Source organism: Megalobrama amblycephala, linkage group LG10 (genome assembly GCF_018812025.1).
Source record: "Megalobrama amblycephala isolate DHTTF-2021 linkage group LG10, ASM1881202v1, whole genome shotgun sequence".
Classification (NCBI taxonomy): Eukaryota; Metazoa; Chordata; class Actinopteri; order Cypriniformes; family Xenocyprididae; genus Megalobrama; species Megalobrama amblycephala.
In genome coordinates, this window is record NC_063053.1 from 30,225,144 (window position 1) to 30,247,383 (window position 22,240).

General features: G+C 36.0%; 2 protein-coding genes across 5 annotated transcripts in view; one reads left to right on the forward strand and one right to left on the reverse strand.

Annotated features, from left to right (window-relative positions):
• The window catches only part of fam135a (family with sequence similarity 135 member A), a 32,450-nt gene extending 28,041 nt beyond the window's left edge, over window positions 1-4,409 (reverse strand). For both annotated transcript variants that reach the window (XM_048205742.1, XM_048205741.1), the window contains exons 1-2: window positions 4,090-4,409; window positions 3,626-3,680 (exon numbers count right to left, since the gene is read on the reverse strand). The gene's annotated coding sequence lies outside the window, so the exon portion shown is untranslated. The remainder of the gene's footprint in view (window positions 1-3,625; window positions 3,681-4,089) is intronic.
• A 1,383-nt stretch (window positions 4,410-5,792) lies between these two features.
• Window positions 5,793-22,240, forward strand: part of col9a1b (collagen, type IX, alpha 1b) — a 46,091-nt gene continuing 29,643 nt past the window's right edge. Inside the window, exons 1-12 of one of the 3 annotated variants that reach the window (XM_048205743.1) lie at window positions 5,793-6,038; window positions 10,095-10,277; window positions 10,385-10,452; window positions 10,756-10,839; window positions 10,918-11,050; window positions 16,855-17,251; window positions 19,780-19,863; window positions 20,348-20,368; window positions 20,686-20,742; window positions 20,850-20,885; window positions 20,970-21,032; window positions 21,569-21,622. In XM_048205743.1, the coding sequence (XP_048061700.1) occupies window positions 10,267-10,277; window positions 10,385-10,452; window positions 10,756-10,839; window positions 10,918-11,050; window positions 16,855-17,251; window positions 19,780-19,863; window positions 20,348-20,368; window positions 20,686-20,742; window positions 20,850-20,885; window positions 20,970-21,032; window positions 21,569-21,622 (1,008 nt within the window). In that variant the 5' untranslated portion in view covers window positions 5,793-6,038; window positions 10,095-10,266. Of the gene's footprint in view, window positions 6,039-10,094; window positions 10,278-10,384; window positions 10,453-10,755; window positions 10,840-10,917; window positions 11,051-16,558; window positions 16,618-16,854; window positions 17,252-19,779; window positions 19,864-20,174; window positions 20,321-20,347; window positions 20,369-20,685; window positions 20,743-20,849; window positions 20,886-20,969; window positions 21,033-21,568; window positions 21,623-22,240 lie in introns of those variants that run through there. The other 2 variants (XM_048205744.1, XM_048205745.1) reach the window with 2 other exon arrangements.

Genomic DNA, 22,240 nt, shown 5'->3' on the forward strand with positions numbered 1-22,240 from the left:
AGCGTTGATCATTGTAGCCAATTACAGACATATCTATTGAGCAAGTGAACACAATGGCCAATCAGAGGCGTTTAAGAATCTGCTCAACAGTGCTCAAAATGCTAGAATCATCACATTTTTTAAATATCAGTACCAACTTGGTATTGAAGTAGGTACTTTTGACAACCCTAATTGTCAAATATTATTACAAGAGGAATTTGATGTCTATTTTAATACATTTTAAAACTTGTTTCATTCCTGTGATGGAAAAGCTGAATTTTCAGCATCATTAGTCTAGTCTTCAATTTTCTTCAGAAATCATTCTAATATGATGATATGGCACTTAAGCAACATTATTTTTTTCTTCTTCTTCTTTTTATTGTTATTATTAATGTTGGAAACAGTTGTGCCGCTTAATGTTTTTGTGGGAACTGTGATGATTTTTTTAGGATTCTTTGATAAATAGAAAGTTTGAAAACAGCATTTATTTTAAGTATAAATTATTGTAGCATTATAAATGTCTTTACCCTCACTTTTACACAATTTAATGTGTCGCTGCAAAAAAAGTTAAAGGATTAGTTCACTTTCTAATTAAAATTTCCTGATAATTTACTCACCCCCATGTAATCCAAGATGTTCATGTCTTTCTTTCTTCAGTCGAAAAGAAATTAAGGTTTTTGATGAAAACATTCCAGGACTATTCTCCTTATAGAATAGTCCAACTTCAATGGCCTCCAAACTGTTGAAGGTCAAAATTACAGTTTCAGTGCAGCTTCAAAGGGCTTTAAACGATACCAGATGATGAATAAGGGTCTTATCTAGAGAAACCATCGCTCATTTTTTTATAAAAAATTATATATGTTTTAACCATAAATGCCCATCTTGAACTAGCTCTCTTCTTCTTCTCTATTTGAATTCCAGCAGTGTAGACACTGCTAAGTGTATTACTGCCCTCCACAGGTCAAAGTTTGAACTAAATTGTCATATACAATATGCTAGTGCAAGTATATAACAATTAGTTCAAACTTTGACCTGTGGAGGGCAGTAATACACTTAGCAGCGTCTACACTGCAGGAATTCTAATAGAGAAGAAGAAGAGAGCTAGTTCAAGATGAGCATTTATGGTTAAAACTTATTTATTTTATTTTTTTTAAGAAAATGAGCAATGGTTTCTCTAGATAAGACACGTATTCCTCGTCTGGGATCGTCTAGAGTAGGGCAGCACGATTAATTGTACGATTTTAAAAAACCCATTGAAAGCGTGCTTAAACGATTTGTCTTAGTGCGATTATGAAATCGCATAGCTGCAATTATTTTTTAATGCGTGGCTTGTCAATGAATTATGGCTCCAAATGCTAATCCATCTGAAAACATCTGAAAGTTTGAATCGCTTATAATGTGCATTTGAAAAAACAACACGCGTCAAACATCTTTCCAGACATGAGAAGCATTTATTAACATCTTGTCCAACAAAAGAAAACATTTAATATTATGTTTTACTCCAAACTCACTTCATAACAACAGTTGAGCATCCTTCTGTCAGATGAAGTGGCTTCTTACACAGAATATGGCAGTCGTGTGTTTATTAATCATGTTTAATCAATCAAAACATTTCAATCTTCTGTTTATTCAGCTACAGCGATTGTATAGGATTTCCTGGAATGACGCGTGTTCTACTTCGGCAGCAAGGCATACTTGCAGTTTCTGCCCGAGAGCACCCTCTGGCTTTCAGATGGAGAGGCATTTACTACTGATCACAGAGCCGTACAACTCTGACAAGCTACGCATGAAATAATCGCAGCTTTTGCCAAATCGCGTGCGATAATTTGCGATAATTTGTGCAGCCCTAGTCTAGAGCCCTTTGAAGCTGCACTGAAACTCTAATTTTGACCTTCAACCGTTTGGGCTCCATTGAAGTCAACTATATGGAGAAAAATCCTGTAATGTTTTCATCAAAAACCTTTCTTTTCGACTGAAGAAAGAAAGACATGAACATCTTGGATGACATGGGGGTGAATAAATTATCAGGAAATTTTAATCTGAAAGTGAACTAATCCTTTAATTTCCTTAAAAAAAATATCTTATTGATCCCAGACTTTTTAACAGTATTGCAAGTTCACTAATAATCATCATAATCTGAAAAACAAAGAAATAAAAGCATACAGGTTTGAATCATCATTAGGGTGAGTAAATAACGATAATAATTTACTCAGAAATGTTTATTCATATACAATCCATAACCGAACAATGTCTAAAAATGTGCAACTCTGTCACTTTATCACTCACATTCGAAACTGAGCTGAATCTAAAAGTGGTTTGAAAAACTCTAGAAGTCAACTAAAAGTCAAAAAGTTCCAAAAAGAAACCTCATGCACTTCCAAATGCAAACCAAATGCCCTTCCACTTCACCAAGCAACTCTGACCCAAGTTCACGAGACGAGTTTGACTACCTCCTGACATTTAAACTCCACAAATATAGCAAAGGCATCCACGTCTGCAAGCATGCATGAATTAACATACAAGACTATGTATTCTCAGGGCTCTTCACCTTAATATCTTTTAGCACTGCCTGTGCTTGTTCTGAATTACCACAAAATGCTTTCACACACCCCACAGGCTTTCAGAATGATTCACCCTTATTTGCAAGTCACAGTTACAGTACTGAGGTGTGATGCAAGATCCTGACAAGTCCAGCACACTTCAGGCGATTCGATGCAAATACCTCGGCTAATGCTGGCTAGACTCCCCCGCGGGGGTCTCTGGAGGATTTCATGTGCTTTGTGGCATTATCAGGGGCTTTAGCATTCATTAATACAGATTAGCAACCTTAAATAAAAGACGGACTGCAGTCGCTGATCACATGCAAACCACAAAGTCAAATCAGATCAACCACAGCAAGATTTTCCTTCCAAACATGTGTTAAGCTGGTGATAAGAGTGCAAGAGCCCTGTCCCGCTCTCTCAGCGCTGCGTGTACAGATATGAAAAACAGAAAACAGGCCTTATTTTAGTAAGGCCAGCCACTTTCCTTCCTCTGAGCTGTGCCTGTGAAAATTAAGTCACCATATCACTATTACCCTACTGCTTGACATATGTTCATATTCTTGAATGTCCTTGTTTTTTATGCTTTCTTCCACTCACTCTCTTAAATTTAGACTTCTATAGAACAGAAGAGTCAAAATCCCATTCATTTCTCCCATAGAGAAACTGTTTTTAGTGATAACATATAAATATGTTATACCATGAGCTCAGTATGCCATGTTTTTTGTTTTCGTTTCTGTACAAGCCATAAGTCTGTGTTATTTCAACTTCAAAATTGTGCTTACTTGTCAAATTCCCAGTGAAATACTACATTACCTGCAATTCTAAAGACACACAATTCATATTAATAATTTACGTGGTCTTGAACGTAAAATATTTTAATGTACACTATCTTTTAATATGTAATATCTTTTTTAATGTATATGATTCATTGAAAAATCAAAATGGTTTAGTTTAAAACTAGAAGTGAAGAATGGGAAAATACTTTACAAGTATGAGCGATTTGGGTCTGTATGTATGTATACATGTGTGTGTGTGTGTGTGTGTGTGTCATATATATATATATTAGACAATTATTAAAAGATATTATCAGTGTAATGACTCACCCGTCCTGACTCGGTGCAGTATCTTCTCGCTTCATGTCAACTGATCAACACAATCCTGTATAAAAACACATTTAAACGCATGAAAAACGCATTTAAACCTAACTAATAAATGTTTAATAATGTTTCTAAAATAAAACGTTAAAATAAGCATGTGATTGCATTTGATTGTTGTTATTATTACTAAATGTTATAATCAATTTCATTTGATTATCAATATTATAACGATTTCTTTAATATTAGAGAATTAAACCTGATTTGTTAAACAGATTTAACGTTAGTTTTTAATTCCTGTAGGGCAGTTAGCTCTAGCGTTAGCCTGTTTTGCTTGTCAAATGACCAGCTTTCACAAACATCGCACTATTTGCGTAAGTTAACAGACACGTTGTCAAACCTACAACCTGAAATGCACCAAACAGTTATAGTTTATCAAATATCTGGCTGCTATGTAATTAAAAACCACGTACATGTATCCGCTTCGGGAATTGAGGCCTCAATCCGCGGTCTGGATTTCAGAGCGATCCGCCTCGGCGCTCCGATCACTTCGCTTCTTAATTCCTCTTCATGTCGTTTAAAATTCAGCAATGTCCCGTCCTCACAGCAAAGACTTAAAACTGCAGATCGGGCGAATCTGATGAAAAGTGAATCACATCTCCGTACGGTGTGCGGTGAGAGTCGTAGACCGTAAATATTGTCTAAACTTGCTGTAGAGTGAGTTTAAGGGAGGCGCTCACAAGCCGGTACAACACCGGTCACTATCAAAGGCGTTAATATATGATTCCTGCCCTTATTATTTATTGAAGACGTTATTCACTCCCTTCCTCATGATTCACTTCAGACACTTTAGTTTTTGAAGGTGTTGGAGAAAACAATAAAGAGAAATATTACATTATGATGATCTATGCTATGGTGTTTGCAAAACAAAACTGCAAAACAGGCTCTTAATCTTAAACAATTCTTGTTTTTAATGTTGATGATATAGCCTATATGAGCAAGAATGCAATTTTCCCAAATTGCAAACGTGACATTGATTTTAACAGTTCAACAAACAAACATTTATTTACATTTATTTTATTAGTTAAAGGATTAGTTCACTTTTAAATGAAAATTTCCTGATACTTTACTCACCCCCATGTCATCCAAGATGTTCATGTCTTTCTTTCTTCAGTCGAAAAGAAATTAAGGTTTTTGATGAAAACATTCCAGGATTTTTCTCCATATAGTGAACTTCAATGGAGCCCAAACGGTTGAAGGTCAAAATTAGTTTCAGTGCAGCTTCTAAGCGTTCTACACGATCCCAGATGAGAAATAAGGGTCTTATCTAGAGAAACCATCGCTCATTTTTTTATAAAAAATAAAAAATTATATATGTTTTAACCATAAATGTTCATCTTGAACTAGCTCTCTTCTTCTTCTCTATTTGAATTCCAGCAGTGTAGACACTGCTAAGTGTATTACTGCCCTCAACAGGTCAAAGTTTGAACTAAATTGTCATATACAATATGCTAGTTCAAGTATATAACAATTAGTTCAAACTTTGACCTGTGGAGGGCAGTAATACACTTAGCAGTGTCTACACTGCTGGAATTCAAATAGAGAAGAAGAAGAGAGCTAGTTCAAGATGAGCATTTCTGGTTAAAACATATATAATTTATTTATTTTTATTTTTTTCTGAAAATGAGCAATGGTTTCTCTAGATAAGACCCTTATTTCTCATCTGGGATCATGTAGAACGCTTTGAAGCTGCAATGAAACTGTAATTTTGACCTTCAACCATCTGGAGGCCATTGAAGTCCACTATATGGAGAAAAATCCTGGAATATTTTCATCAAAAACCTTCATTTCTTTTTGACTGAAGAAAGAAGGACATGGACATCTTGGATGACATGGGGGTGAGTACATTATCAGGAAATTTTTATTTGGAAGTGAACTAATCCTTTAAACAAACAAACAAAAAGGTAAAGTAATGTACATTTTAAACACAGTATTGCCAGAACCTTTGCTCTATTTTGCAACAAAACTGCAAAAACTGCAACACAGCGGTGTTTCATGAACGAATCTGCAGCTTTGAACGAATCGTGAGAGTCATGATTCAATGATCTATTCATAATGGATGAATGAATGAACGAATTAATGGATGAATGGATGAATGAATGAATGAATGGATGAACGAACAAATGAATGACTCGATTAATCACTCATTAACCCAGTGATTTACCGCCACCTACTGGCAGTATTAGTTTAATATTTAAAAGTATCACTTCGTTTTTACCACCAGTACATTTTTCTCTACAGAACATTTTTTCAATTTAAGGTGGCAAATAGTGTCCCTTGATGGAAAAGGCGTGACTGGAAGAGAGGGGATACGCAGAAGGATGTTATAAATGCCTCAGGGGGTGCTCCACCTCTTCAAAAGGTATTAATATTAGGTTATATGTGTTCCTTGTTTGTGTATTAAAGGTGAGGTTTTAATCTGTGGACGCTCTATGTGAATGTATTTGTGATTCCCCTGTTTAAATAAACCTCCCACAGACAGACATCACTCCTGTGTCTCATCACAAATATATCAGGTACATTTTTAGTTCCATAAATCTACTGTTATACTATTTTAGAAAGTAATGACAAATATCGTTCAAAGCAAATATAGTCATTGTTTAATGTAAGACTTGGGGATGAATTTTCACAGTAGTTTCTCTGGTATTCAAATGACTTATCAACAACTGGTTTATCTGGTTTTAACTTACCGTTGTGCATATATAATCGTTAATCCTTCTATGTAAAGATCATATTGACACATGATTAAAGACTCTAGGATCATCTAAATTAGCAGTTGGTTGAAAGACCATCATTAGGAGTAAGAAAATCTTTTACAAACCCGATTCCAAAAACGTTGGGACACTGTACAAATTGTGAATAAAAAAGGAATGCAATAATTTACAAATCTCATAAACTTATATTTTATTCACAATAGAATATAGATAACATATCAAATGTTGAAAGTGAGACATTTTGAAATGTCATGCCAAATATTGGTTCATTTTGGATTTCATGAGAGCTACACATTCCAAAAAAGTTGGGACAGGTAGCAATAAGAGGCCGGAAAAGTTAAATGTACATATAAGGAACAGCTGGAGGACCAATTTGCAACTTATTAGGTCAATTGGCAACATGATTGGGTATAAAAAGAGCCTCTCAGAGTGGCAGTGTCTCTCAGAAGTCAAGATGGGCAGAGGATCACCAAAAGGAGTTTCTCAGAGAAAAATTGCAAAGAGTTTGAAGTTATCATCATCTACAGTGCATAATATCATCCAAAGATTCAGAGAATCTGGCAATCTCTGTGCGTAAGGGTCAAGGCCGGAAAACCATACTGGATGCCCGTGATCTTCGGGCCCTTAGATGGCACTGCATCATATACAGGAATGCTACTGTAATGGAAATCACAACATGGGCTCAGGAATACTTCCAGAAAAGTTGTCGGTGAACACAATCCACCGTGCCATTCGCTGTTGCCGGCTAAAACTCTATAGGTCAAAAAAGAAGCCATATCTAAACATGATCCAGTAGCGCAGGTGTTTTCTCTGGGCCAAGGCTCATTTAAAATGGACTGTGGCAAAGTGGAAAACTGTTCTGTGGTCAGAACAAATCAAAATTTGAAGTTCTTTTTGGAAAACTGGGACGCCATGTCATCCAGACTAAAGAGGACAAGGACAACCCAAGTTGTTATCAGCACTCAGTTCAGAAGCCTGCATCTCTGATGGTATGGGGTTGCATGAGTGCGTGTGGCATGGGCAGCTTACAAATCTGGAAAGGCACCATCAATGCTGAAAGGTATATCCAAGTTCTAGAACAACATATGCTCCCATCCAGACGTCCTCTCTTTCAGGGAAGATCTTGCATTTTCCAACATGACAATGCCAGACCACATACTGCATCAATTACAACATCATGGCTGCATAGAAGAAGGATCTGGGTACTGAAATGGCCAGCCTGCAGTCCAGATCTTTCACCCATAGAAAACATTTGGCGCATCATAAAGGGGAAGATGCGGCAAAGAAGACCTAAGACAGTTGAGCAACTAGAAGCCTGTATTAGACAAGAATGGGACAACATTCCTATTCCTGAACTTGAGCAACTTGTCTCCTCAGTCCCTTCATACTGTTATTTGCAGACTGCTATAAAAAGAAGAGGGGATGCCACACAGTGGTAAACATGGCCTTGTCCCAACTTTTTTGAGATGTGTTGATGCCATGAAATTTAAAATCAACTTATTTTTCCCTTAAAATGATACATTTTCTCAGTTTAAACATTTGATATGTCATCTATGTTGTATTCTGAATAAAATATTGAAATTTGAAACTTCCACATAATCGCATTCTGTTTTTATTCACAATTTGTACAGTGTCCCAACTTTTTTGGAATCGGGTTTGTATTTTCTGTTGTGTTCTTACAAACTTTTTTTTTATTTACATGTAGATTTGGAGGTTTAGCAGATGATTTTACTTATCTACTACCCTATAAAAGAAGCAAGCAAATGTCTCTATGAAGTATAATAGCTGCCCAAAAAAGAAAAGTCATAAGTTCTTGAAGGAGCCTGTGGGTACACCATATGTGCTGCCATATGACTCTCTCTCTCTGGTTAATGCAATATGGACTATAAGTACATTCAAAACGGGTTAATATGAAATTCTGGAACAACACAATTAGAATCATGTTCATACTCCATAAGTTTATAGTTTGTTATGACACTTGATGAATTCTGTTATTTGACTGGAAGAATGAAGCACTCTTGGAAATCAAGGCAATCATATTGATTGATGACTGCCTTCAGACGCCATGGTCAGGATATTTATAGTTTAACATAATATTGTTAAATATTATTGCCAGCAAAAGAGGAAGGTGCAAAATGCATTCAGTTATGCATTCTGTAAATGATGTCCTTTGGATGCCAGTACAAAATTAATATTTAATTTTTTGATCATAAATTATTGCACAATGTCCCATTTAACAAGCCATCAATTATATAAATTGTATTATATGTAGCCTATTATAGATATTAGTGTCAGTGCATCAATGCATCAATGGAGTGTTTCTTACCTGATGAAGGCACAACTCCAGATTAGATATGATATATTTATATTACACAAACAGCCAATCACATGTGGTGTCTTGATTTATAAAACTGGAATTTTTCCATTCTCATCTGAGACATCTGTGACTTTGTATTCACAGTGGATGTTACCAAGGGAACTGCTGTGTTTTAAAGCAAATGATTGTAAATTATTGAGAAGTGTTTTTCCAGCGTCCAGACACTTCTCCAAACAGTATTTTTTGACTCAAAATTGGCACAAAAAGATAAAATTCTTGATGTATGGGGTTCTATATATATATATATATATATATATATATATATATATATATATATATATATATATATATACAGTACAGTCCAAAAGTTTGGAACCACTAAGATTTTTAATGTTTTTAAAAAGAAGTTTCGTCTGCTCACCAAGGCTACATTTATTTAATTAAAAATACAGTAAAAAACAGTAATATTGTGAAATATTATTACAATTTAAAATAACTGTGTACTATTTAAATATATTTGACAAAGTAATTTATTCCTGTGATGCAAAGCTGAATTTTCAGCATCATTACTCCAGTCTTCAGTGTCACATGATCCTTCAGAAATCATTCTAATATGCTGATTTGCTGCTCAATAAACATTTATGATTATTTTCAATGTTGAAAACAGTTGTGTACTTTTTTTTCAGGATTCCTTGATGAATAGAAAGTTCAAAAGAACAGCATTTATCTGAAATACAAAGCTTCTGTAGCATTATACACTACCGTTCAAAAGTTTGGGGTCAGTAAGAATTTTTATTTTTATTTTTTTGAAAAGAAATTAAAGAAATGAATACTTTTATTCAGCAAGGATGCATTAAATCAATCAAAAGTGGCAGTAAAGACATTTATAATGTTACAAAAGATTAGATTTCAGATAAACACTGTTCTTTTGAACTTTCTATTCATCAAATAATCCTGAAAAAAAATATTGTACACAAATATTTTGTACAATTGTACACATTAATGTTTCTTGAGCAGCAGATCAGCATATTAGAATGATTTCTGAAGGATCATGTGACACTGAAGACTGGAGTAATGATGCTGAAAATTCAGCTTTGCCATCACAGGAATAAATTACTTTGTGAAATATATTCAAATAGAAAACAGTTATTTTAAATTGTAATAATATTTCACAATATTACTGTTTTTTACTGTATTTTTAATTAAATAAATGTAGCCTTGGTGAGCAGACGAAACTTCTTTTAAAAACATTAAAAACAATTTTTTAATGACAATTCAGTCTTCTTGTAACAACTACTCAAACTATGATAAGTCTCAGTCATTAGACGTATCAATTATTATAAAAGTCCAAGAAGTCACACTTTACTTGCTTTGTTTTTAATTAAAGGAACTAAAGAACCTGCTCCCTCCTCCAGGACTATTGAGCAGGTTGTCAGCTGTTCCTCACCTCACTGGTCAGCTGCAGATCATGTTCAGTTAGTTGGTTTGGTGAGATCTGGGTGGGCTCCTCAGAGCAGAGGCCTCCTACATGAGACCAACATCTGTGGGAATCAGGAAAAATGATCTGGAGGTAATTCATTCATTCTTCCTCTCTTTTTCCCCCCTTTTTCATCTCATTTTTATTATATATTATATATCTATCTATATCACAAACAGCTCAAATACTTTTATTTCTAGGGAAGTTTGTCTCTACCTGTTGTGTAATATGATCAAACAATGCATCTCCACTGGTCTTCATGCACACGGTAAGTGCCTTTAATATCAATGCTTGAGAATTATCAGTGATTTCTTGTTTTGGATCAAATAAGAATTCAGAGCATTAACATTTTATCCAGACTTGAAAAGAATAAAATGCTTGAACACAAAGGGGACAAGGTGGCGCAGCTTTTCAAACACAGTGTGATTGTGTTGTTCACACAGTCAACATAGATTTCCCACAAGCAATGTGTGTTCATCAAACACACAAACACAGGGAGGAGGAGTAAAGGAATAGAACGGGTGAAGCAATAAAAGATTGATGTTTAACAATGATGCATTTTTCTTCAAAGTCATGCCATTTTCCAGTATGAGCCACCTGCAGACAGACCAAACTGTGTGTCCTCAGACTAAAGAAGGGAATGGATTATTTCCAGGTAAACATCTCAAAAACAGTACATGCATTCGGACTAAATGTGCTATTCTTTAACTTCAGTCTCTCTGATATCCCATAGGATTTTACATAATGACTCAGTTCAACATTGCTGAAATGGCCAGGAGAGGGATGGTGAAGAAGGTGCCTGGAACGACATCGCAACATGTAGCATATAAGATTGGCTCTGAGTTCAACTTCAGGATCAACACCAGGTAAATACCTCTGACAGAGACATCTACAACTTGTTATATTCCAACAGGAAAACTACAGGCTGTTGTACCTGAATGGAGACCAATGTAAGAGCTCTAAATAAACTGCTTTTGTGTGGAAACAGTAATTATTGGGATCTTCAGCATGTTCAGTATGGAGAAAGCTATATTTGAAGTCTGCTACTATGAACATATCTGTTAATCTGTTAAGAAAGGGCAAGTAAAAATAGCAAAAGGTTGGACCTGGAACAACTTCTTGTTGTGTAATATTTTTGTTGTAGACTCCAAATTGTACAATATTGTCAGTTACTATTTTGAAAATTGCTCCAAACAAAGTCATAATCAAAATAATCAACCTAATCAACACAGTGGCATTCCTGTTGAATCCGTGTTGTTGAACGAAACAGCAAATGATTCAATTAGACAGGTTTCATACAGGAATGAATGAGTTACCATACTAATCATACTATTTCTGCCATGGAAAGATATCAAAGTCCCTTTAAAGGATTAGTTCACTTTCAAATAAAATTTTCCTGATAATGTACTCACCCCCATGTCATCCAAAATGTTCATGTCTTTCTTTCTTCAGTCGAAAAGAAATGAAGGTTTCAATGGCCTCTAAACGGTTGAAGGTCAAAATTACAGTTTCAGTGCAGCTTCAAAGGGCTTTAAATGATACCAGACGAGGAATAAGGGTTTTATCTAGAGAAACGATCGCTCATTCTCGAAAAAAAATACAACTGTATATGCTTTATAAACACAAATGATCGCCTTGCACGTGCTTCCTCTTTCCGTATTCTTCAAAAAGCTTACGCTGTATGTCCTACGCCTTCCCTATTCTACTTGCGGACAAAAACAGAACTGGCGCCACGTTCATTCCATAAATTGAATAGGGAAGGCGTAATCCAAAAAATTTTGACCTTCAACTGTTTAGAGGCCATTGAAGTCCACTATAAGGAGAATAATTCTGGAATGTTTTCATCAAAAACCTTAATTACTTTTCAACTGAAGAAAGACAGACATGAACATCTTGGATGACATGGGAGTGAGTAAATTATCAGGAAATTTTAACTTGAAAGTGAACTAATCCTTTAAGACAAGTCATTTCACTCGGCGGCCATCTTTGAAACACCTCTCGGGCATTCAAGTGCAGCTCCTATCTCTTTGAATGGGGAAACATCAAATTCTCCAAAGCTGTTTGCCAAGCTTTCGATTAAATTTCATATTTGAAATCAGCAATGAAATCTGACAACAACTGTCTCATAAACTTTGTTTCTAAATGTTCGAATCATGACAAAAAAACAAAATTTTTCAGGCTGGATCAAGCTAATGCGCATGTGCAGTCCTAAATGCGCGTCTCTTGTGTCTGGAGGAGCGCGTCAGACTGGTTCTAAAGGAACCGGAGCTTCTAACGGCCACTGCAGTGACGCAATGACTTTACCAATCAGAGATTGGCTCTTATTTAGAAGGCGGGACTTATTCCTCCATATTGAGCGTTGCACTGTGTTATTCTATAGTCTTTGGTACAAGTCAAGAAAGAAAGAGAGAGAGAGAGAGAGAGTGTGTGTGTGAAAAATCCAGATTCAAACCAAAATATCTGATTTCCTGTTGGTCAGAGCTAATGATAGTAAATTAGAAAGTTGTCCGGCTTAATGAGATCAATATGTGTTCCGAGTTTGGTGACTGTAGGTTAAACTAACCCCTCCACTTTTGTCAAAAAGTGGCACTATAGAGGCCCTGTTCCCCGCCCGTTTCTTGGGCGGGGAGCCCAGTTTCATGGGCTTTGCCCATGTCTACTGGATGACAATCCTGACATGTGTGTCAAGTTTCATGCAATTTGATGCATGATAAGAGTCTCAAAAGCATCCAAAACAAATATTGAAGTTTGATCTGTTGCTATGGCAACAGTGTTTGAAAAATATCAAAAATATTTTCACAAGTCTACATTCGCCATGTCTTGACATTATTCTGATGAAGTTTGAAGCAAATCGAGTAAAAATAAGAGGGTGATCTCAAAGCATTTTGAAAGTGACACACTTCCTGCTGCCGGTTGGTGGCGCTATAATTTTGACTCACAATGGTCACATCCATGTGATTGGCCTCCTACAGTGAACACACAGCTGAAGTTTCATAAAAATCAATCAATGTATGCAGATGTTATAACACACTTCCTGTTTCCCTTTTCTTGCCATAAATTCGTTGCCTCGCCACAGCCAAACTGTTTGAGATATAAAAAATCCACGGGCAATTTTACATCCCTAATGTCTTGACCGAGTTTGGTGGTGATCGGATTAATTGCCTAGTAAGAGTATATCAAATTCCAGAGCATGCGTTTTTCAAACAACCCATAATAGCTGACTTCCTGTTGAGCCGGCGTATAACTTAGAACACGAAAGTAGTTCAGCCCGATGAGGTCTATGTGTACCGAGTTTAATACGATTTTATTTTGTATTAGTTGTTCTTGTTGCTTTTTTGCAATATATGAAAAACAATTTATTAGTTTTTACATATTTTATGTTCAGATATTTCTCTTTTGCGGGAGTCCCACGAATCATATGACTCTCCTGCAACTCACAAACGGGTAGTGTCTCACCTTCCATGCCCACACGCGGCCATCAAATCTTGTCCCGCGCCGCACTCTGTTGCATTTCGGTCCCGCGGATCCCGTGGGAGTGCAGGCCTCTACTCGCACATGTGCATTTGATTTTTGATTTTTTTGCAGTAATTAGTTTATCCACAAGGGGGTGTCGACTCACAAGGTAGTCAAAGAAAAACTTTAGAAACAGAACAGACCAGAACGCATGCAAGCTACAGTGACGATGGAGGACTACATAGACAAGAGGTTGTGCGAACAGATTAGAAAGTACCCTCATTTGCATTGCTCGAAGTGGGCCGGAACGCGCACTTCTATATTTTTACCTTCAGCGTACTGCCAGTTTTCCATGTGTACCTGTGTTGTGCCAAATTTTGACTAACTGCCAAATTATTACTCCCTCGTTGAAGTCGCAAACCACTCCACCACACCTAATCCTAAACCTACCAATACTAGAGGGGTAATAATTTGGTGGGAGTAGGAATTTGGCACAACTGTATTTCTGACATGTTGCACATTCGGAAGCCCGTCGCGCCCTCCCTTCTTCGGGAATGCGTTATGAACTGAGCATCTGGATAACCGGAACTTTTATTTTTCCACTTCAAGCACCGCTCATTTGTACAGCTCTAGCAAAGATATTTCCATGGGTTGTAACTCGTGGCGAGAGACTGCTCAAAACTGCGCTTACGTCGAACGCCTGTGTATGCAAACTAAGTATACTTTCAAAGGCTGTGCGTTCGACTGTGCTCGTACACTAGCGAACACGTAAAAAAACGAAGTATACCCAGGGCACAGACAGAGAGAAACAAACAAGCAATGAAATGTCTGTTGGACTGTATATCAGCACTCTTTGAACGCCTGCTCAACTAATCAAATTCATGAAAAAGAACTAATGGTTGTGGTAGAAATGGAATAGAAAATAGAAAAGGAAAAAATGTTTTTTTTTTTTTTTTTTTAGACCTTTGCTATATTCATGTTTCCTGCACATCCAAGGTCTTTATATCTCTATAAGTCTTACCAAACTCAAGGTTTAATGCAGTGGTTCACAAACATTTTGACTTTAAATTCCCCCTAATTTCAAAGGTACCCAAAAGATATTTATGATACTCCTGCTATAATGACAATGATGCTGCTTTTCAAATGTTCATTTAGAAACTAGGAGTGGCAACAAGTAAAATAATCAAATTAAATTATTGTAAATAATTAAAATAAGTGAATGTTTACCAATGATTTTATTACCACTAAATTCACATGACTTTTCAAATATTTTACTCACAAATTTCTACCCAATAAAATATTTTAGTGCTTATAGGCATTATAAAAATAAATTAAATTACTTTACAATTTATTAAATTTCCATGACATTACCAGGTCTAAAATCACACATACATCCCTCATCCATCCCGGTTGTGCAAGATCATGAGAACCCTAGTTCTTAAATAAAAATGTCAGTTGTTAAGAGAATGAATAAATAAATTATTAAGAAATATGATTCCAGTTTATATCTTGTTCTCTTCTCTTTTTTTAGGGTGGAAGTTAGGGTTTTTTATTTTAAAACTAGTTTTGTCTTATTTATAATAATTTTAAGCAATATTGTATTCCCCCAGCCCACCCCACCCACGCTTTCTGATACAGACTCCGAATGATATAGGCTCAGTGTTTGCAATCTCCCCCTTATCAGAAAATCTCAGTAACCAAGGAAACTCTTTAGAATGACTTGAACTGTTGGCATGTGGCGACATCTACTGGTTACTGAATGAACTTCCTCTGTCCATGGTGCTGAATTAGAAAATTAAATTATTAACATAAACCAGGTTATTTATTTTTGATAACAAAAAAAAAAAAAAAAAAAAAAAAAAAAATATATATATATATATATATATATATATATATATATATATATATATATATATATATATATATAATAATTACATTGTAACACCATGTTTTTGGACATTTGTGCAACAGTATTTTTCAAATGGTATTCTAAAATGAATACAATACACATTCAGCACCATGGTATGTTATAAAATACCATGGTATTAAAGGGTTAGTTCACCCAAAAATGAAAATTATGTCATTAATGACTCACCCTCATGTCGTTCCAAACCCGTAAGACCTCCGTTCATCTTCGGAACACAGTTTAAGATATTTTAGATTTAGTCCGAGAGCTTTCTGTCCCTCCATTGAAAGTGTTTGTAAGGTAGACTGTCCATGTCCAGAAAGGTAATAAAAACATCATCAAAGTAGTCCATGTGACATCAGTGGGTTAGTTAGAATTTGTTGAAGCATCGAAAATATATTTTGGTCCAAAAATAACAAAAACTACGACTTTATTCAGCATTGTCTTCTCTTCCAGAATCCTTTCCATTGAATTGATTCCATTGAATTGATTCCGTTGTATTGATTCCATTGTATTGATTCCATTGAATTGATTCCATTGAATTGATTCCTTTGAATCCTTTCATCTGTCAGCGTTGGTAATGCACTTTTATGTCGTTGTTTTTGGCGATTAGGACATCCGCGACATGCACACTTACGCACCATTTTAAAAAATATAGCAATACCAAAATACAAACAATGTAGAATAGCTTGAATACAGCGTGCGTCTCCCTCAGACTGTAAACAAAGCTCGGGCGCACCGGATAACACGTCAGCAGCGTCTTACGTCAGCAGCGTCACTGCGGAGTCGTGAACCCGGATTGACAACAGACCCGGAAGAGAATACAATGCTGCATAAAGTCGTAGTTTTTGTTATTTTTGGACCAAAATGTATTTTCGATGCTTCAAAAACTTCTAACTAACCCACTGATGTCACATGGACTACTTTGATGATGTTTTTATTACCTTTCTGGACATGGACAGTCTACCGTACAAACACTTTCAATGGAGGGACAGAAAGCTCTCGGACTCTAAAATATCTTAAACTGTGTTCCGAAGATGAACGGAGGTCTTACAGGTTTGGAACGACATGAGGGTGAGTCATTAATGACATCATTTTCATTTTTGGGTGAACTAAGCTTTTAACACCTGATACCATTACTGTACCTACTGTTTTGTAGATAGTAACTATGCTAATAATGTTCAGTATAGTATGTTTTCATGTTATGTCATGTTAAATATTGTAAAATATGTAACTTCAATCAGTACATAGGATATAATTTCTGTTCGTAATCAGGTCTAACTGAGTCTTGAATTTCCATCCTTGAATCAGATCTGCATTTCCCATGGGGCTGCCTGAGGAATTTGCATTTTCTGCGACCTATCGGATGAGTGGCAATACCCCGAATAAGAGCTGGAATATGTGGCAAATGCAAGATCCGAATGAAAAGGAACAGCTCGCAGTCAGACTCAATGGGGAGGCCCTGTCAGTGGAGTTCTCATACAGAACCCAGGAGAACAGAGCGATGACGGCTTTATTCCCTTACCAAACACATCTCTTCAATTCTCAGTGGCACAACATTTTACTGCTTGTCAAAAAAGGCTCTGTGAGTCTCATAACAGATTGTATGGTAACAGATTCACAGCAGCTGGCACCAAGAGGACAAGTAAACCTAGATGGATTCACACATATTGGAAAACTGAAGGACAATTCAGCAATAGCTGTGCCGGTGAGAATTATGTTAAACTTTATTCACACATATATACATTTTATGTGTTTCCATTTCTTCCAATACTGTTGAACATGATGCTATCATCATGTTATATATGCTCATTTTCTTCTTGAGGTCTCTATATTTTTGTGTCATTGAGACGTGAGTTTGAAGGCTGTTTAAAGGCTCAGCAGCAGACTGTCTCTTTAAATGGAATTTGGATTCTGACAAATACATTTCAGCAGATATGTGGGAATTCTAGCAGTGAGGTTCTAGTCCAACAGCTGACCTGCATAAAATACCTGAATCTTTCCTCACAACAGTACTTGCCGTATTGAAATGTGAGACTTTGTTTTATTGGACAAAACCAAAAATCTGCCTTTCTCGTAATTTTGGCCATAAACAGCCTATTAATTGGTTGCTGAAAATTATTTTTCAAAGGATTGTGGGCGGTTGATGCATTACATAATGACTTATTAACAACACTAAATGCCCGTTCACAGCAACAACTATAACTATAAATAAATATAACGATAACTATATTAGTGCCGACACCAGCGGGTAATATCATTCTGTTTATTCTAAGTGCGTGCTTGTCTGCCACTTTAAAGGATTAGTTCACTTTCAAATTAAAATTTCCTGATAATTTACTCACCCCCATGTCATCCAAGATGTTCATGTCTTTCTTTCTTCAGTCGAAAAGAAATGAAGGTTTTTGATGAAAACATTCCAGGATTTTTCTCCATATAGTGGACTTCAATGGACCCCAAACGGTTGAAGGTCAAAAGCATTCTACGCGATCCCAGATGAGAAATAAGGGTCTTATCTAGAGAAACCATTGCTCATTTTCTAAAAAAAAAAAAAAAAAAAAAAAAATTATATACGTTTTAACCATAAATGCTCATCTTGAACTAGCTCTCTTCTTCTTCTCTATTTGAATTCCAGCAGTGTAGACACTGCTAAGTGTATTACTGCCCTCCACAGGTCAAAGTTTGAACTAAATTGTCATATACAATATGCTAGTGCAAGTATATAACAATTAGTTCAAACTTTGACTTGTGGAGGGCAGTAATACACTTAGCAGTGTCTACACTGCTGTAATTCTAATGAAGAAGAAGAAAGCTAGTTCAAGATGAGCATTTCTGGTTAAAACATATATCATTTTTTATTTTTATTTTTAGAAAATGAGTTTCTCTAGATAAGACTCTTATTCCTCATCTGGGATCGTGTAGAATGCTTTGAAGCTGCACTGAAACTGTAATTTTGACCTTCAACCGTTTGGGCTCCATTGAAGTCCACTATAAGGAGAAAAATCCTGGAATGTTTTCATCAAAAACCTTAATTTCTTTTCGACTGAAGAAAGAAGGACATCTTGGATGACATGGGGGTGAGTAAATGATCAGGAAATTTTAATTTGAAAGTGAACTAATCCTATAAATGCTTGAGCTCATTATAGTAGGTTTGATTCTGATTGGCTGTCAGTGTTTTTTATCATTCATCAGCTGGATAAAATAGCTCTGAATAAGTGATTCCATCTATATCATTTCTCTGTGCTGCTATTCTTTAATACTGAGAACGATTTTGTGAACGGGCTTTTGTGAGACACTACAGGCAAAAACATTGTTTTTTCATGCACTGGTCAATTTTGTGATTTTGGGCTATTTTACTTTTTCTAATGTGTTGTTTCAGATTAGTGGAAAGAAAATTACAATTTTTAAGTGCTTTTTTTAAATTACATTTTGTAGATTTCAATTTACAAAACATGTATTCAAAGGCCATTTTCTCAAAATTATTATTTTTTTCTCTACTTCAGTATCACTTACATAACATGCACCAACATTTAAAGTTTTATTCCTATCTATATTCTGAAGGTTTTTACTGAGGTTTTTTCATATGTCAATGTTTTTTTTCTGGCTGTTGACAGTACTTTTTGATTTATGGGGTGATAAAAAGAGATATAAAAAATTCCTTCTGTAAAAACTTTTGAATCTAATATGTCAACAAAATAAAACACTTAGAACCTATCTTTATCCAGTGTTTAGATTTTTGTTCTGGAAATGTATGCAAATTAGTGCGTATTTAATAATATAATTCCTCATTTGCATATTTAAACATAACATTTTAGAAAACTTGTAATACAAAAAAGGTTTGCGATTAACTTTTAACTCTATTAACTTTTTTTCCATATTCACCTGGGGTGTCTTAAGACATTCAAAATGTACACTACCATTCAAAAGTTTTTTTTATGTTTTTGAAAGTCAAGCAATGATCTCAGTAACTTTTGTGTAACTTTTAAATTAAGTGTCAGCAAAATGATATATGCACATATTATGAACTCAGTCTACCACTAAACTCATTTAAATTCATTGTTCTGCACAAATAATTGAGAACAAAAAGTGCAGCATGAAACAGCTCGTTTTCTTGTACCAAAAACTAATCAATATCTTTTTGAACATTACACATAAGCCAATGATAAACAATTCAATACACCCTACTGGCTCACATTATAATGATTCTTTTTGATCGTTGTCTGTGCGTTATTTCAGTTTGAGCTGCAGTCAATGCTGATTCACTGCGACTTAAACATCCCGCAGAGAGACGCATGCGGTGACCTTCCTGCAAGGAGACAGGTGAGACTTGTCTAACATCTCAATTTTCATCTAAGAAACAAAAGAAACTGGAATGTAATGTTACAGCTCTACTATTTCCAGCATTCCCCTTCTGCCTCCCAAAGATCATTTAGTGTTTGTTAACAGAGGTCAAATGTCACCGTCTAGTCAAATTTCCCGCCGTCTATTCGAATGTGTGTTGGACTCCTCCTCTCACTGTGTCATTGTCCTCCAATGACAGACCCAGAACAAACCACCTCATACATATGCATGAGCACTCTGTGGTTATGGTCTCCCTTGAGTTCAGATAGTTGAAAGGGGATTTAGTTGGGTTTCTTGGTCTGGGGGTCCGTCAACCCAACTGATCCGAGAAAGCAGGGGCTTCTGTGTCTTTGGGGAAATCATGGCTCGCGCTGCAGGTGTGCGCGGGCCCTTTTTACTGATTTTGTTGGAGATAACCATCATCTGCACAGCGCAGGTAAATGCTTTGTTCTTTTCCTTTCAGATAACCGAGGCAGAGTTTAAGGTGAGCGCTTGTAGTTCAGCATTAAATATGTAAAGAGCAAGAAAGAAAGTTTGCTTTCTTAAATATAATAACAAATGCTGTAAAATATTATAGGCGACATTGCATTTTTGCCTCTGCACAGTCCATATCTTGTAAGAGACAACTGCACACCTGTTGCATTGCAGGTGTTTTGTTTGCTTGGACTTAAAAAAAAAAAGATTTGTACTATATTTTTACTGACTGGATCATTTTAATCTTAACCTTAATGCATCTAAAAACATGTAAGTGAACTCACTATAGGAATATGACAGCATTGTTTACTTACTATTTTTGAACAGAGGGCTGGTGCTGGCCCTCCCGGTCCTCCCGGTGTGCCTGGAATAGACGGCATTGCTGTGAGTTGATTTTTAAAAATGTGAACAGCATCATTTAAAATACAAAGCAATTTATTCAACAAAATATTATGCATAATGAAAGAGGTAAAAGTGTGTTTTTCTTGCAGGGGGAGAGAGGTGACCCCGGTGAAGAGGGTTCGGCTGTAAGTATCAGCGTTTTGTGTCAAACGTTGATATTATAATCTGCAATTATGTTGGATCTCACACACTGTTGTATGTACCCGAAGGGTCCTGATGGAGATACTGGAAAACCTGGTTCTGCTGGACTTCCTGGATTACCTGGAGCCGATGTAAGGAATCACATTAAAGTCTTATGGATTCTCTCTATAGCATGTTAAAAATTGACATGGGAAAACGAACCTCAGTGCCGCAGAGTTCAGTCAGTGGTGGGCGGCGCTCTTAGATGGGTCAAAAATGCAGGGAATTTCTCATGCCGGACTAAAGCAAAGACCACAGGAAAGAGGTCTGCCCAACAGACAACAGGGTTTTTGTTTAAGCACGGACACCCGAAGCCTGGACTTAATTAGAGTGGATTCCCTGCGAAAATGGCAGTAGGGGTCAAGAAAATATCCACTCTGGTCTGAGACGGAAGGTCTTGGAAGGTGTCGAATGACTATACCTGATTGTTTAGGCATCAAATGCTGTGGCTAATTGTGTAATCATCATGAGTTTAAAACCTCAGTTTCGCTTATAAAGTGAAAGTTGCATTTTAATAAAAACATTTATGCAACAAAACATTCCCTAAAATATGCTTTTCAATTAAAGTCTGTCATCATTTACAGTTGTAAGGAGTAATAATGTAACATTTCCCCTCTGTGTTCCTCAGGGATTGACTGGCCCTATAGGAGAACCAGGCCTCGATGGCCCTCCAGGACAAAAGGTGACTGACTAATGAGCTTCTCAGTTTTCTGCTTCAGTAGGGACCAGAGCTCAATCAGTGCACTGACTGGCATTTCACAGGGAATTATAAGTATTTTCACATGACCACTAGTTCCTAATCCTGTCTGTGTGCTCAGTGATCTGTGCGGGCTAGTCAGATTCATCAGTTCCTGTTAAACTCACCGATGTTCAAACGCAGTACTTCATTTGGCCTGGGAAGATTCTCTGGCTTTATGTGATTTTCATAACAGTAATTGTGCAGTAATGTGATTTGCGTGACTTTCAAAACAGTACATGTATTTATTAATTCTTTCTTAGTAGATACAATCATTGTATGTATATACAGTACAGTCCAAAAGTTTGGAACCACTAAGATTTTTAATGTTTTTAAAAGAAGTTTTGTCTGCTCACCAAGGCTACATTTATTTAATTAAAAATACAGTAAAAAACAGTAATATTGTGAAATATTATTACAATTTAAAATAACTGTTTTCTATTTGAATATATTTGACAAAGTAATTTTTTCCTGTGTTGGCAAAGCTGAATTTTCAGCATCATTACTCCAGTCTTCAGTGTCACATGATCCTTCAGAAATCATTCTAATATGCTGATCTGCTGC